At 40.5% G+C, this 14749-nt stretch overlaps 1 protein-coding gene across 1 annotated transcript; it reads left to right on the top strand.

Annotated features, from left to right (window-relative positions):
* The first annotated feature begins 9490 nt into the window (after window positions 1-9490).
* On the top strand, window positions 9491-14423 carry LOC124265335 (transmembrane protein 267-like). The gene is made up of 3 exons (XM_046700119.1): window positions 9491-9913; window positions 13837-14294; window positions 14325-14423. The coding sequence occupies exons 1-2, from the start codon at window positions 9533-9535 to the stop codon at window positions 14191-14193; spliced, it is 738 nt and encodes a 245-aa protein (XP_046556075.1). The 5' UTR covers window positions 9491-9532; the 3' UTR covers window positions 14194-14294; window positions 14325-14423.
* Window positions 14424-14749: the final 326 nt, after the last annotated feature.

The raw sequence follows: 14749 nt of genomic DNA, 5'->3' as shown, positions 1-14749 counted from the left end.
TCGATTTGTCACTGAACAAAACGCCATCGCAATCTTGTCACCAGTGCCGTTTATGCTGTCTGCATGAGGCATGACGTGCCTGTCGGTGACCTTGGAGCAAAATTGGACGTATTGCATCCGTTGGGGCCGGATGTTGTGCTCCCTCAGTGGGTTCCGTACGGTCCTGGATCTGATTGGATGTAAGCCATGAATGGTCCGAGCAATCAAACTGGCAGTCTGGGATCGATTCCTTGGATGGGTCGGCCGAATGTGATTTTCTTGCATGCGTGGACGGCCGGTCTTGTGATCCCATTACTTTGAAAACGTTCCATAGAGATGAGCTCGTGTTCCGATGGTCACCAAAATGTCTGAATAGTTCATTAAGCATACCCAGGGCGCGGAGACACTTTTTCGGTACGCCATGGCACGTACCAATTGTAACATGGACTTTCACGGTTCTGTTTCATTAGAACCGAATTACAGCATGTTCTGTCTACGTATCCTATTTCAAAAAGACAATTTCTTGGCAATATATCATGCAAGATTTGATGTTGGAGTGAGTGAGTTTTGTTTTACGCCGCTGTTAGCAATATTCTAGCAACATCACGGCGGGGAACACCAGAAATGGGCTTCACACAATGTACCCATGTGAGGATTCGAACCCGGGTCTTCGGCGTGACGAGCCAACTCCTTAACCACAACGCTAACCCACCGCCCCTTGATGTTAGAAATATCGCACTTTAGTCATGTTCTTGCAACTAACGAGAGTAAAAAAGTTGGTTTCCACTTGGAAACGTTTCAAAGGTTTCAAATGACACGAATTGTCCATTATTATCTAGAAGATCATCGATAAAATGTATCCATTCCTTTTACATTCATATCAAATACACCGGTATTTCCTTTGTGTATGTTCTCAATATATTGTTCTTGGATACGCTTACCATTTAGGAGCTCTAAGTCGATGTTATCTGCGAATGTCCACCATTCTTTACTAGGTTCTACACTAGTTATCTTGGTGATCAGTTGTAATCTAGAAATCTAGCAGGGTATTTCGGATGCATTAAAGGGTCCAGAAAAGAAGGAATAATGGAAATAACTAATCATATCACTGATAAGTTTTTTATGTATGACTCTTGGGTGGGTCTTTGTAAATTTAGTTCGTGTACGTCTTTGAACCCATTCGCTTTGTTGACGCCAAAAAATTATTCAGTGTTCGAGCATATGTTTTAATTGCTTTTTTCACCGATTCATACGTTAAGAAATTGGTTTTTATTGAAAACGTTTCGGAAAATTCTTTATATGTGAGCAGTCTGCTTTCTTCATGTATTAAATCGTTCACAAAAACGACACCTTTTTTTAACCACTCACGATACAGAAAGGGGTGGCTATCAATTCTGATATTGTCGTTATTCCATAAGGATTGGCATTGTATTTCTTCTTCATTTATAATTTCTCTTTTACACATGGATATAAAGTTCGAATATTCTAGAAGTATGTCTCTCCAAACGGAGTTAGTTGAAGAAGCAATTATTTCATTTTGTATATGGTAGCTATCCGTCAGTAAAACTTGTGTCCTGATTTTAAATTGACTGGTGAAGAGAAGCGTCCATTTGAGGTCATGACCGCTGATTCTCTTTATCCATTTTAGTTTTTGTGATGATATAATTTTTCTAATATTTGGTGTTTTTATCCCCCCATGCTCTGGGCTTAACATCATTACATCTCTTTTAATCTTGTCAGGTTTGTTTCTCCATGAAATTAAAACCCTTTTTTTAAAGTCTTTCAATGACACATTTTGGGGGATTTGGTAGAGCTGAGAATAGGTGGTTAAGCTTAGGAAGTAGAAGTGATTTTAGAACAGTATTTCTTCCGTACGGGGTTAAGGTACGAGCTGACCATATGTTCATTTGCCTTTCAATCTGAGCTAGTTTTTCTTTGTAGTTTATTTCAACCATATTAACAAGATCAATATCGAAATGTATTCCCAAGAGCGTGAAGTCTGTTTGTGACCAGTCAAAATTCCATTCTTTACACATCTTATATCGGGATCTCTTTTTGGAGCCTATCCATATTCGTTTAGTTTTATCTACGTTGACTTTCAAACCTGAAAAACGGGCAAATAGTTCTAATGTACTCAAGACTGTATAGAGGCATTTCTCTGATCCGTCTAATGAAAGTGTTGTATCATCTGCAAACTGTGATAGAAGATATGTTATACTTCCAAGTTTAATCCCCTTTATATTTTTGTTGTTTCGTATCATGATACCCCGGATTTCTACACACAACAGAAAGATGTACGGCGCTAGCGGGTCCCCCTGGCGGCATCCCCGACTTATTTTAAAAGGAGTTGACGCAAATCCATTTACCAAGACTCTCGATTCAATATCATTATAGAATGTTTCTATCCAATGTGAGATACTGGGTCCAAAATTAAAAAAACGTTAATACGTTACTGAGATAGTGTCTATCTACTGAATCAAAGGCTTTATCGAAATCAATAAGAAGAAGTAGGCCAGGTATCTGGCAAGTTTCAGTGTATTCCATTAGGTCATAAATAAATCTGGTTATCTCGCCAATATATCTTCCCCTGACAAAACCCTTTTGGTCTTCATTAATAATACTAGGTAGTACATTTTTTATTCTGTTTGCAATTGCTGCAGCTCCAGCTTTGTATGAGGTATTTAGTAGGGAGATAGGGCGCCAATTTTTCAGAAATTTCTTTGGTTTATTAGCTTTAGGTATACATGTTAACAATCCATGTTTTTGCGAGATCGATAACTTTCCATTTTTATAACCACAGTTTAGTGAATTAAGAAGGAATTCTCCTAAATCTTTCCAAAAGAATTTAAGAAATTCTGAAGTAAAACCGTCAGGCCCTGGGCTTTTTTCATTTTTCATGTTTTTAAAAGCGTATGAAAGCTCGTTCATTTTTAATTCACCTTCCAGGTTACATTTATCATGGTCATTTATAACAGGTATGTTTTCGCTTTCAAATAGTTTGACCAGATTAACATCGGACTGGCCCTGTGCAGTGTATAATTTTTCATGAAAGAGTTTTGTTTCTTGAAGTAATTGTTTACTTTCTGTTATAGTTGTTCCATCATTCCTTTCCAAAACAGTTATAGACTTATTCAGGAAATTTCTTGATTCTAACTTTAAAAAATATTTTGTTGGTTTTTCCCCTTTTTCGACCCAAGTTGCTTTAGATCTTATAAGCATTCCGTTTATTTTATGGTTGGAAATTTCATCCAGCTCCTGTTTTAAAACATTTATTTCATTTAGTAGAGTTTGCTTAGTGTCACCATCCTCATTAAGGTCTAGTTTCTTCTCTAGTTCATCTAGCCTAGTTTCTAAGTTCTTTTCTTTTTCATTTTCAATTTTCTTTTTATATGAAGAGTAGTAAATTGTTTTACCCCTGATCATGAGGAGTAATGTTTCCCAGAGTAGTTGATCATCAATAGAGTATTTGTTTGGTTCATTATCTTTTTTATATTGGTCCAGTGTTGATTTAATCGTATCTTTTACTAATTTTACGTATTTTCTATCTCGAAGTTCCAGAAACCCTTTCCCCTAGTTAAGGTAGAAAAGGTCATAGACAGAGAGATAAGTGAGTGGTCAGAATTTATACATGGTAGAATAACGCTGTTGTTAACCGTGGATAGTAGTCCATGTGAAATCAGGAAGAAATCTAGTCTCGCTTGTTTGAGGGGGGTGGGTTGACGCCAGGTGAAGCGTCTAATATCGTAGTTATGTTCACGCCAGGGATCTTTCAGGTTGAATTTATCAATCATTTCAAAAACTTTATCCCTTGCCTTTGGATTATTGATGTGTTTATAGTTGTAAGTGTCTAGTTGTTTGTTCATAACAAGATTCCAATCTCCACATATACATATTTCATCACTATCAAACTTCATAATTATGTCCATGATATTCTGGAAGAAATCTGGATTATCCTCGTTAGGTCCGTATATGTTGGCTACGGTATAGGTTACTTCGTTAACTAAAATCTTAAGGGCAACGTAGTTTCCAAACTCATCTAAATCGCTCTCTAGTACTTTGAACTCGAAGTTGTTATTAAATAGTATAGTAGTTCCCCTAGCATTACTTCCGAAGCAACTTATATAACACTCATTATATCTCCATTGTTCTTTTATCTTCTGAATTTGATCAGGTGTAAAGTGTACATCTTGCAAACAATATGTATTTCCTTTTTACTTTCTTAGGAAATTGAATACCTTTTTACGCTTTAACTTATTGTTTAAGCCCCTGCAGTTTTGAGATAATATCTTAAGAGTTTCCGCCATGTTTAACTATTTGTTTAATCCCAGCCAATCCGGGGTCAAAACTACTCTTAAGAGTGGGTACAGTAGCTATTTCAATACATTTTGCCTGTTTTTTTGGTGTGGGATACTCCCGGTTTAGAAACAAAGTAACTGAAAGCGGTATCCCGCTTAAACATTTAAAAACACAAAATATACTAAAACAAAGTATATCGTGATGAGAGGTAAAGCTACCCCACAAATATCCCTCATACATAAAGTAAATACAAAAGATGACTTCAAAGTTTTACAGTATTGAATAGTGGTTGCACGCATACGCTTGTAGGATCAACACGCAATGACAGTAAGAAGTTCGTGCTTGTACATTTCAGCGCGTTTCAGCTGCCGTGCGTTTGAAGACTGCCACATCGTACGAGTACAATGTTATATTCAACAAAAGCAGAAATCTTTACGGATATAAGACATTTACTTCTGATGATTGTTATTTTGTTTAGTTTATCTTGTATGGATAATTCGTGTGATACGGGTGGCATAATATAACGTTATTAATTTGCATGTTTTGGAGGTTTATAAGCTTGTGTTATAGCGTGTATACAGTCCAAGTCCTTTCCCATACACGTACTTCATATTGATAAAGAACATAGTGATAACAAAGCTATCTCCACACGCACACTTTGGCATATCTCTCGTACATAGAGTAAATACAAAGGATGACTTGAAAGTTCTTCAATATTAAATACTGATTACACGCATACGCTTGTAGGATCAACACGCAATGACAGTGAGAAGTCCGTGCTTGTACATTCTGCTTGATTGTGTGGAAGACTCAAATGCAAGAGATTCGCATTAATAACCAATATATCTGAATGATATGTTTCCCGCGTGAGAGGGTATCTCATTGTTAACTACATGAGAGAAAATGATCTCTATCGTAAGTTGTGAGTAAGTGAGTGAGTTTTTACGCCGCACTCAGCAATATTCCAGCTGTATGGCTATGTGACTATGTATATGTATATGTGTGACAGGTTGCTGGTTCTAAATTCGCTGTTGAGGATTTTATATTTGCAAATAATAATGTAATAAAGAAATATGCATTTAAAGAAACTCCTTTGTTCTTTTGTAACTAAAAATGTATGTGTGTAGACTTGGTCTCATCGCTATATTGCTGAAATAATGCTGATGCGGGGTTAAATTTTAACTCACTCACTCACGCAGTGTCGGTCACTGGTTCGCCTGTTCTTATTTACACGAAGCAACTGAATGCAGGGTTAAACTGAAACATATTGAGTGAGCTCGTTCGTGCATGCGTGCATGCGTGCGTGTGCTAACATTCAACGTCTTATCGGCATTACTTCAGCCATACAGTGAGTGGGTATTAATTAACATGCGTACACAAATTTATTATAATAAAAGGTATATTCAAAACGCTGGCTGGTTGGTTTGTTGTTTAACGCCACACAGCAATATTCCAGCTATATGGCGGCTGTCTGTAAATAATCGAGTCTGGACCAGACAATCCAGTGATCAAGGAATTTCTTCATATATACTTTAACATAACAGTATTATACACTAAAACACTATCACGCCATTTAAAAAAAATACATCAGCAATAAAGAAACCCAAGCAATTAGTTACACATATATAATTCATGATTCAATTAGTTACACATATATAATTCATGATTCAGACCCGTTTATATCAATTAGTAAAGAATGATAAGCTCATTCACGCTGGTGAACAGATTTACTGTCCATTGTTCTTGAAACAACCTCATCTGTTTTTAGCAGCTACTCGTTAGTAAACCGCCTGTGGCAAAGGCCACATCGTCGTAAAATGCCCTCTGTGTTTTGGAAAGTTCGTGAAGCTTATTTTTTCCTACCTGGGTGTCCCACCATTTTTGCATGAGGTCGCGAGTATAACTTTTGATAGTTGGTTTTAAGTCACTGTACGGGATCCGCAGTGGAGATAAGGGCTTGTTAAGAGCTGCTGGAGCTGCAGCTTCGGTTTTTCTATTACCTGCTATGCCGACGTGACCCGGCAACCAGCACAGGACGATGTCACATTGGCCAGTAGAGATTTGGAGAATAAATATGTCCCCAGTGAAATTAATGTTTCCCGTAATCACTCGTACCTCGTGGGTTATTCTATATATTACCCGTTCTGTAATTAAACCGAGAAACCAGTACTTTTTTATTCAAAGCCGCATCTTCTTATGTAAGTGTTTACAACTAAATCAGCTGATCTGTATTAATGTGCGGATGAAACAAAACTGCTCACGCCTAATGGAATCCCATACGAACCATATTATAGTACTGTAGAAAACGGTATGAAAAACAACACAATTCAAGAGGTTCCAAATTACTTTGACGGCGATTTTATCAACCACACACCTATGTAAATATTAAGTTTATTTCAACGAGTACAATCACATATTTAATATTTAGTCGTAGATCGCAAATGTGTAGCCTAGATCTACTCGTGACAGAAAGTGGGTGACTGTGGTTGTATACGACACAGCAAACAAGTGTCAAATTTATTAACTTATAAAACAGTGAAAATCTGCAAGAAAACAATATAACGCAGGGTTGGTGAACGTTTTTCTTAGAAGACGGTACATAGAGAATACTACACGAGTTCTCATTACTTACGAATTATACGAAACGAGTGTCCTTCCTATGGTATCTGAAACGAGGTCAGAAACCATAGGAAGGTCACCGGTTTCGTATAATTCGTATGTAATGAGACCGAGTGTGGTATTTTATTTATTACCCACGTCTTACATGCATTAAATTGACAAAACAGCGTACTTTTTTATTGTTATGTTTTGAAACCGAAACCGGTTTCATAAAGGAGTTGCGGAAGAATATGTTTCTGTAGTTCACTTTTGCATGACGTCACACTGTATTGACGTCACTACGCCATTCTCGTCTGCTCCATTGGTAACCGACGTCACGATGCATGTCAGTTGTCATCGCCTCCTACAGTAAACTACTCCGTAGGACCCCTTGTCTTGGTTTGCAGTTGCTTCACTTGGTTAACATCACTGGTGGAAACATTACGTTTATGTTTTTCGACGGATATAATGTCTCAGTCGACTCTCAATTAAACAGCAATACGGCAACGTTCGCAATGTTTACATTCCCACAATGCATTTAAGTTGTAGAATGAATGAATTCACGTGTTTGTTATGAATGAACAAGTAGTTCCGTCACAACGTGACCTAATTGAGAGGTCATCGGTTATCCAATCAAATCGTTAGAATCTCAGGTGACGTCGTTATGACACTCGTGTGACGTACGAGATTAGTATCCAACTACCCATACGTTGACCACGTGGGTAATAAATAATTATAAACGTTTGTCAACAGTTTGCTTAAACGGACTTTGACCTATAGGTTTTGGTTCGCGTCAGTGTCCTTGTCAGGAACAATAAATCTAACTTCAGCAAAATACGCCTTTTCGGTGCAGGTGGTTGGTTGAAACAGGGAGACTCTATAAGGTTGTAGAGTATCCCTGGTTGAAAGAAGAAGCATTTGAAATATTGAAGTTGAAGCTTATGAAGAGTAAATAGAGTATGAACAGCATGGATATCATGGGAAACTGAATTCATCTGGGACATGACTGATTGGGACTGATTCGAATGAGGTGAGGTGAAGTGAAATTGGGTTTGACGTGTTTGAGAATATTTCGCTCATATGACGACATGCATGCGTGTGTATGTGTATGTGCGGCTGCTTGTACTAGCCCACACTTAAGCTGGTTTTATAGTGCTAGCCCACTGAGATACCATGCCGCAGTGAAGCATGAATACCCCACTCAGACACAATATACTTACTCCGAGCCGACCAGTCCTTGTTGTACCCATTAATGCCGAGCGCCAGGCAGGGACCAACAAGAACCATATTTTAACGTCTTTTGGTATGACGCGGTCGGGGATCGAACCCTCGACCTTCGGCTCTCCGGGCGGACGCTCTAACCACTACACCACGGAGGCGGTATGATTCGGTTGAGGCTTCGTCGCATATTGTAGACAAGCGAGAGACAGGCAAGTGTCACGTGGATTTGAATCACTTAAGAGAACACACAAGTTTCAATAAAATATTTCAATCCATATGACGCGCACGTAAAATCTGATGACTCATATGCAAGGTCATATTTGTAGCTTATTTGAATTAAAAACGCCAGTGTCTTATCGGAAACACCGACAAAATAATATGTAAGTTATTCAGGGTTACATTTCCTCAGTTTATGGAGCATACATGGTAGCTATTTCTGTTCATGTTCCACGCGGACTTTGAAACCACATTTGGAGGGATGCACCTGATTGCCAGCTCACAAAGTCTGCGATCTAGCCCAATCATTCACAATGGCGTCCGATGACGTGGCGTGCTGGCTAAAATATGTACGTAACTGAGAAAGTCTGTCCCACAAATTATCAATGATGATATTTTATGGAGAAGCATGCACAGTGTGATTGAACCACCCCACTCCCCACACTCACCCCCAACACACACACACACACACACTCCCGAACACTTATGTACAATGTACAAAGTAAGTAAGTAACCCCTACGTGTCATGAATAAATTCAATGACCCCTCCCCCACAACACACACACACTTCCCGTAATGATTAAGCATCAATTTTTAATATGTTTATATACATAATTGATGACCCCCGCCCCCAAGTGACACCCCTTGAAATCATCAACACACACACGCACGCACGCACGCACGCACGCACGCACGCACGCACGCACACACACACACACACACAAACACACACACACACACACACACACACACACACACACCTGGCCATAATTTATGAACAGTCCCTGATTGCATGATATGATTACACAAGCCCCAGCGACTCATTACTGTGGTTATTCTGAACTTGACACCCTCAAATAACCACTCGTGTTGTGTTTGTCTTTGCCGCAAGATTAACATCATGATCGTGTCAGCACTTGTCTATTATATGGTCTCTGCAAATATTTAGCATTCCACTTTCTACTTTCCAACACATTTTGCCTTGTATGGCCAAAAATATCTATTTTTGCAAGTAATCCAACTTTATTAATCGCTACCGGTGACGTACGTCTTACGTTTTCTACAGCAATCGCAAGCTCAGTTGATTTTCTGCGATCCTAATCCGCTTTGTTTATCCGACTCATTTTATACGAAGAGTTAACAACCGGAAGTGTATGTGGCGCGAGACACACTTCCGCTGTAAACAAACACATGTTTCAGACGTTGTTTCGTGCAAACGACAATGCATCCAATTCCAGACGAGAAATCAGGAAATATGACTCCAGATGAAGTAACGAAACGGGTTTATGCAATGCTACTGTCGCCATTAAACCTGATATTCGATGACAATATAAGTAAAACGAACACTTTGGTGTTGATAGTCGTGCTCTTCTCAACCTGTCTGATAGGGGATAACAGCTTGTCTTACATCTACAGCACACATCTCTGGGCTCGGGCAGGTATTGACAGTGCTACACATGGGCTGATAGCTTTATGGTCCTGGGCGTTGGTGGAAAATGTCAACTTTGACCGCTACAAACTTCTCAACTGCCTCCTGTGTGCCGTGCTGGCTGTCAGTGTTGACCTGGATCATTTTTATGCCGCAGGGTCGTTCGATATCAAGGTTGGTTGGTTGTCAGCAGGTTATAGAACGTGGGTTTTCCCGTTAGTATAAAGTTATCACTTTGATGTTAACAACACATTTGGGAGATATAAACATTGAATCCATCAATTATTTTCACATGGTTTAGATAAATACATCAGTAATAATCTTGTACGTGTTACTTACATCTGTACATCGTACTGCAGATGGATGCTAATTGCATTGATAACGAGATTGTACAGACTCTATTATTTACAGATTGCTACTATATGGCTGGAATATTGCTGACTGCGGTGTTGAACAACAGACAAACTAAATCCAATACAGATGAAATGCTCATTGGTGATCAGAAAAGAAGCATACTGTGTGTTTTGTTTGTTTGTGAACTGCAGCAACTGCTAGCCTGGATCAGACTATCCAATGATGGGTAATGCATGTGGGTATATGACGATGCACAGTCACCGACAACAACAACCGGACGCGTCTTGTTGATAAGCGCAGTTTGAACCTGCGAAGATTTGGGTTAGATTAGAATTAATCATCAGTTTTTATTCCGGTTCAAACCTTCCATGTCTCGTGATTCCATTCTACTCCAGATCGATGTCATCTTCAGATACTATAAACTTTAACTCACTCACTGATACTGATCGAACGTATTCCTGTGATGAAAGGCTCACTCACTGTCACACTCACTCACCCACGCATCTAACCACTCACTCACTTACTCACTCATTCACTTCAATTATAAACCTGATTAAATTGCAACTTGCTCAGTAAACACAAGGACTTTTCAATCAGGCCTGACAAAATTTAATCATGTAAGTGACAAATCATTCTTCCTCACTGAGTGTTAATTTCTATGAAAGATTTAATGTTTGTCTAGAGCATATACCGTGTTCTCGCAATAATGAATGAGTGATACACATCACCACTTTTGTCTTGTTGGTCTTGTACTCATGAAGATCTGGGTTAGAATTGATATTCGGTAATCCATGGTTGTCGTAAGAGACGACTAACAGGATCGAGCTGACTTGGTTGACACTTGTCGTCACATGTCGTCATATCCTGATTGCGTAGATCGATGCTCATGATGTTGATCACTGTATTGTCTGCTACGAACTCCTGCAATATAGCTGGATTATTGCTGATTATCAACCAACAAAGAAATATTGCAGCTTAAAATGTGCACTACATTTAAATTAAGCGAAATACTGCATTTGATGGCCAAATATTGGTAAGCATAGAAAGAGTGAGTGAGTGCATATGGTTTTACGCCGCTTTTAGCAATATTCCGGCAATATCACTACGAGGGTCACCCGAAATGGGCTTCACACATTGTACCCATGTGGAGATTCGAACCCGGGTCTTCGTCGTGACGAGCGAACATTTCAACCACTAGGCTACCCCACCACCCCAGCATAGAAAGAGTGCATCTGCATTTTCCCTGCCATATCGGGACAAGATACATACTGCAATAACAAAGTCTAAAGGAACCTCTCAAAATAGATATTACTTCATAACATCATTTTTGCAAAGAGATAGGGGCGGTGGGGTAGCCTAGTGGTTAAAGCGGTGGCTCGTCACGCCGAAGACCCGGGTTCGAATCCCCACATGGGCACAATGTGTGAAGCCCATTTCTGGTGTCCCCCGCCGTGATGTTGCTGGAATATTGCTAAAAGCGGCGTAAAACTAAACTCAGTCAGTCAGTTACAAACAGATAAAGTTACAGCACCAAATTTAAAAGCAAACAATTTGTCATTTATATCGCATAGTTACAATTTATGATACAGATGTATTTCTCTTAAGTAGTTCAAAGCATGGTTAAAGGGTACATAGCATATTGGTGAAGTGCCCTGGTAAATGTTCAAATAAGATGTCTGCTGAGAAGACATATTTGATTCGATGAAAACATTCTTTCAAGTCCACAGACAGCAGTGAGTCTACCTGACCACCATCATCCCAGTGTCTGTGTCATGTTATCATACACTCTGATATACTCTATCTGTCCACAGGCAGCTGTGAGTCTACCTGACCGCCCACCTCTCCATCTGACCGCCATCATCCAAGTGTCTGTGTCATGTTATCATACACTCTGATATACTCTATCTGTCTACAGGCAGCCATGAGTCTACCTGACCGCCCACCTCTCCATCTGACCACCATCATCCCAGTGTCTGTGTCATGTTATCATACTCTCTGATAAACTCTATCTGTCCACAGACAGCTGTGAGTCTACCCCATCATCCCAGACCACCATCATCCCAGTGTCTGTGTCATGTTATCATACTCTCTGATATACTCTATCTGTCCACAGACAGCAGTGAGTCTACCTGACCGCCCACCTCTCCATCTGACCACCATCATCCCAGTGTCTGTGTCATGTTATCATACTCTCTGATATACTCTATCTGTCCACAGACAGCAGTGAGTCTACCTGACCGCCCACCTCTCCATCTGACCACCATCATCCCAGTGTCTGTGTCATGTTATCATACTCTCTGATATACTCTCTGTCCACAGACAGGTGTGAGTCTACCTGACCGCCATCATCCCAGTGTCTGTGTCATGTTATCATACTCTCTGATATACTCTATCTCTCCACAGGCAGCTGTGAGTCTACCTGACCGCCCACCTCTCCATCTGACCACCATCATCCCAGTGTCTGTGTCATGTTATCATACACTCTGATATACTCTATCTGTCCACAGACAGCAGTGAGTCTACCTGACCGCCCACCTCTCCATCTGACCACCATCATCCCAGTGTCTGTGTCATGTTATCATACTCTCTGATATACTCTCTGTCCACAGACAGGTGTGAGTCTACCTGACCGCCATCATCCCAGTGTCTGTGTCATGTTATCATACACTCTGATATACTCTATCTGTCCACAGGCAGCTGTGAGTCTACCTGACCGCCCACCTCTCCATCTGACCACCATCATCCCAGTGTCTGTGTCATGTTATCATACACTCTGATATACTCTATCTGTCCACAGGCAGCAGTGAGTCTACCTGACCACCATCATCCCAGTGTCTGTGTCATGTTATCATACACTCTGATATACTCTATCTGTCCACAGGCAGCTGTGAGTCTACTTGACCGCCATCATCCCAGTGTGTGCGGCTGTGTCATGTTATCGTACACTCTGATATACTCTATCTGTCCACAGGCAGCTGTGAGTCTACCTGACCGCCATCATCCCAGTGTCTGTGTCATGTTATCGTACACTCTGATATACTCTATCTCTCCACAGACAGCTGTGAGTCTACCTGACCGGCCACCTCTCCATCTGACCACCATCATCCCAGTGTCTGTGTCATGTTATCATACACTCTGATATACTCTATTTGTCCACAGGTAGCTGTGAGTCTACCTGACCGCCCACCTCTCCATCTGACCACCATCATCCCAGTGTCTGTGTTATGTTATCATACACTCTGATATACTCTATCTGTCCACAGGCAGCAGTGAGTCTACCTTACCGCCATCATCCCAGTGCCTGTGTCATGTTATCATACACTCTGATATACTCTATCTGTCCACAGGCAGCAGTGAGTCTACCTGACCATCATCATCCCAGTGCCTGTGTGATGTTATCATACACTCTGATATACTCTATCTATCCACAGACAGCAGTGCGTCTGCCTGACCGCCCACCTCTCCATCTGACCAACATCATCCCAGTGTCTGTGTTATGTTATCATACTCTCTGATATACTCTATCTATCCACAGACAGCAGTGCGTCTGCCTGACCGCCCACCTCTCCATCTTACCAACATCATCCCAGTGTCTGTGTTATGTTATCATACACTCTGATATACTCTATCTATCCACAGACAGCAGTGCGTCTGCCTGACCGCCCACCTCTCCATCTGACCAACATCATCCCAGTGTCTGTGTTATGTTATCATACACTCTGATATACTCTATCTGTCCACAGACAGCAGTGAGTCTACCTGACCGCCCACCTCTCCATCTGACCACAATGATTCCAGTGGTGTCTACAATATTATGGATTCTTGGGATGGTGCTGAAAGTCCGCTACTTGAAGAAGTTATCTCTCATCTTCCTGACTGCAGTCCTCTCCCACCACTTCCGTGATGCCACCAGGGAAGGACTCTGGCTGGCTCCTTTCTCAAACACTCATGTGGAGTACTGGACGTATGTAGCAGTTACCATGGTGATCCCGGTGCTTGTCAGGAAAGTTTTCGTCCGTTTCTTGTCAGAGAAGAAAGTATTGTACAGCAGTGTAGAGACAGCTGCCATGATACCGACCATTTTCACTGCCAAGTATTGATAGCCATGGTTACATTGATGTTCCTTGGGGGCATTCACAGATGAGACTGTTGCCATGGTTACAGTGATACTGTAATCCTTTATTGACAGATGTTGGCTCATGTTACTGATACCAAGATATATTGATAACAGTTACACATACTGACTGTGTATATACGAGATGAGATTGTTGTCATGGTTACAGTGATACTCTGAAGATATATTGATAACATGTTACACATACCATACTCTGAAGAAGTGTTGATAAATGTGACGCATTTTATGGCTGCATTTATAGTGTGAGGATTCTGTGATGGACTGATCTGAAGAAGTGCTTTGCTGAAAAAATCATGGTTGCATTTATGGTGATACTCTGAGGACTGTTGTCATGTATTGATAAATGTGGCGCATTTCATGGCTGCATTTATAGTGTGTTGTCATGGATTGCTGTGATGGGCACTATACAATTTGTCATGGTTACAGTGATATTCTGAAGAAGTGTTGATAAATCTGACTCATTTTATGGCTGCATTTATACTCACTGTGTGAGGATTCTGTGATGGACTGTTGTCATGGTT

This window comes from Haliotis rubra, unplaced genomic scaffold, assembly GCF_003918875.1.
Source record: "Haliotis rubra isolate DU_JTF1 unplaced genomic scaffold, ASM391887v1 Scf971, whole genome shotgun sequence".
NCBI classification, from domain to species: Eukaryota; Metazoa; Mollusca; class Gastropoda; order Lepetellida; family Haliotidae; genus Haliotis; species Haliotis rubra.
This window is presented reverse-complemented; position numbering and strand designations above follow the sequence as displayed.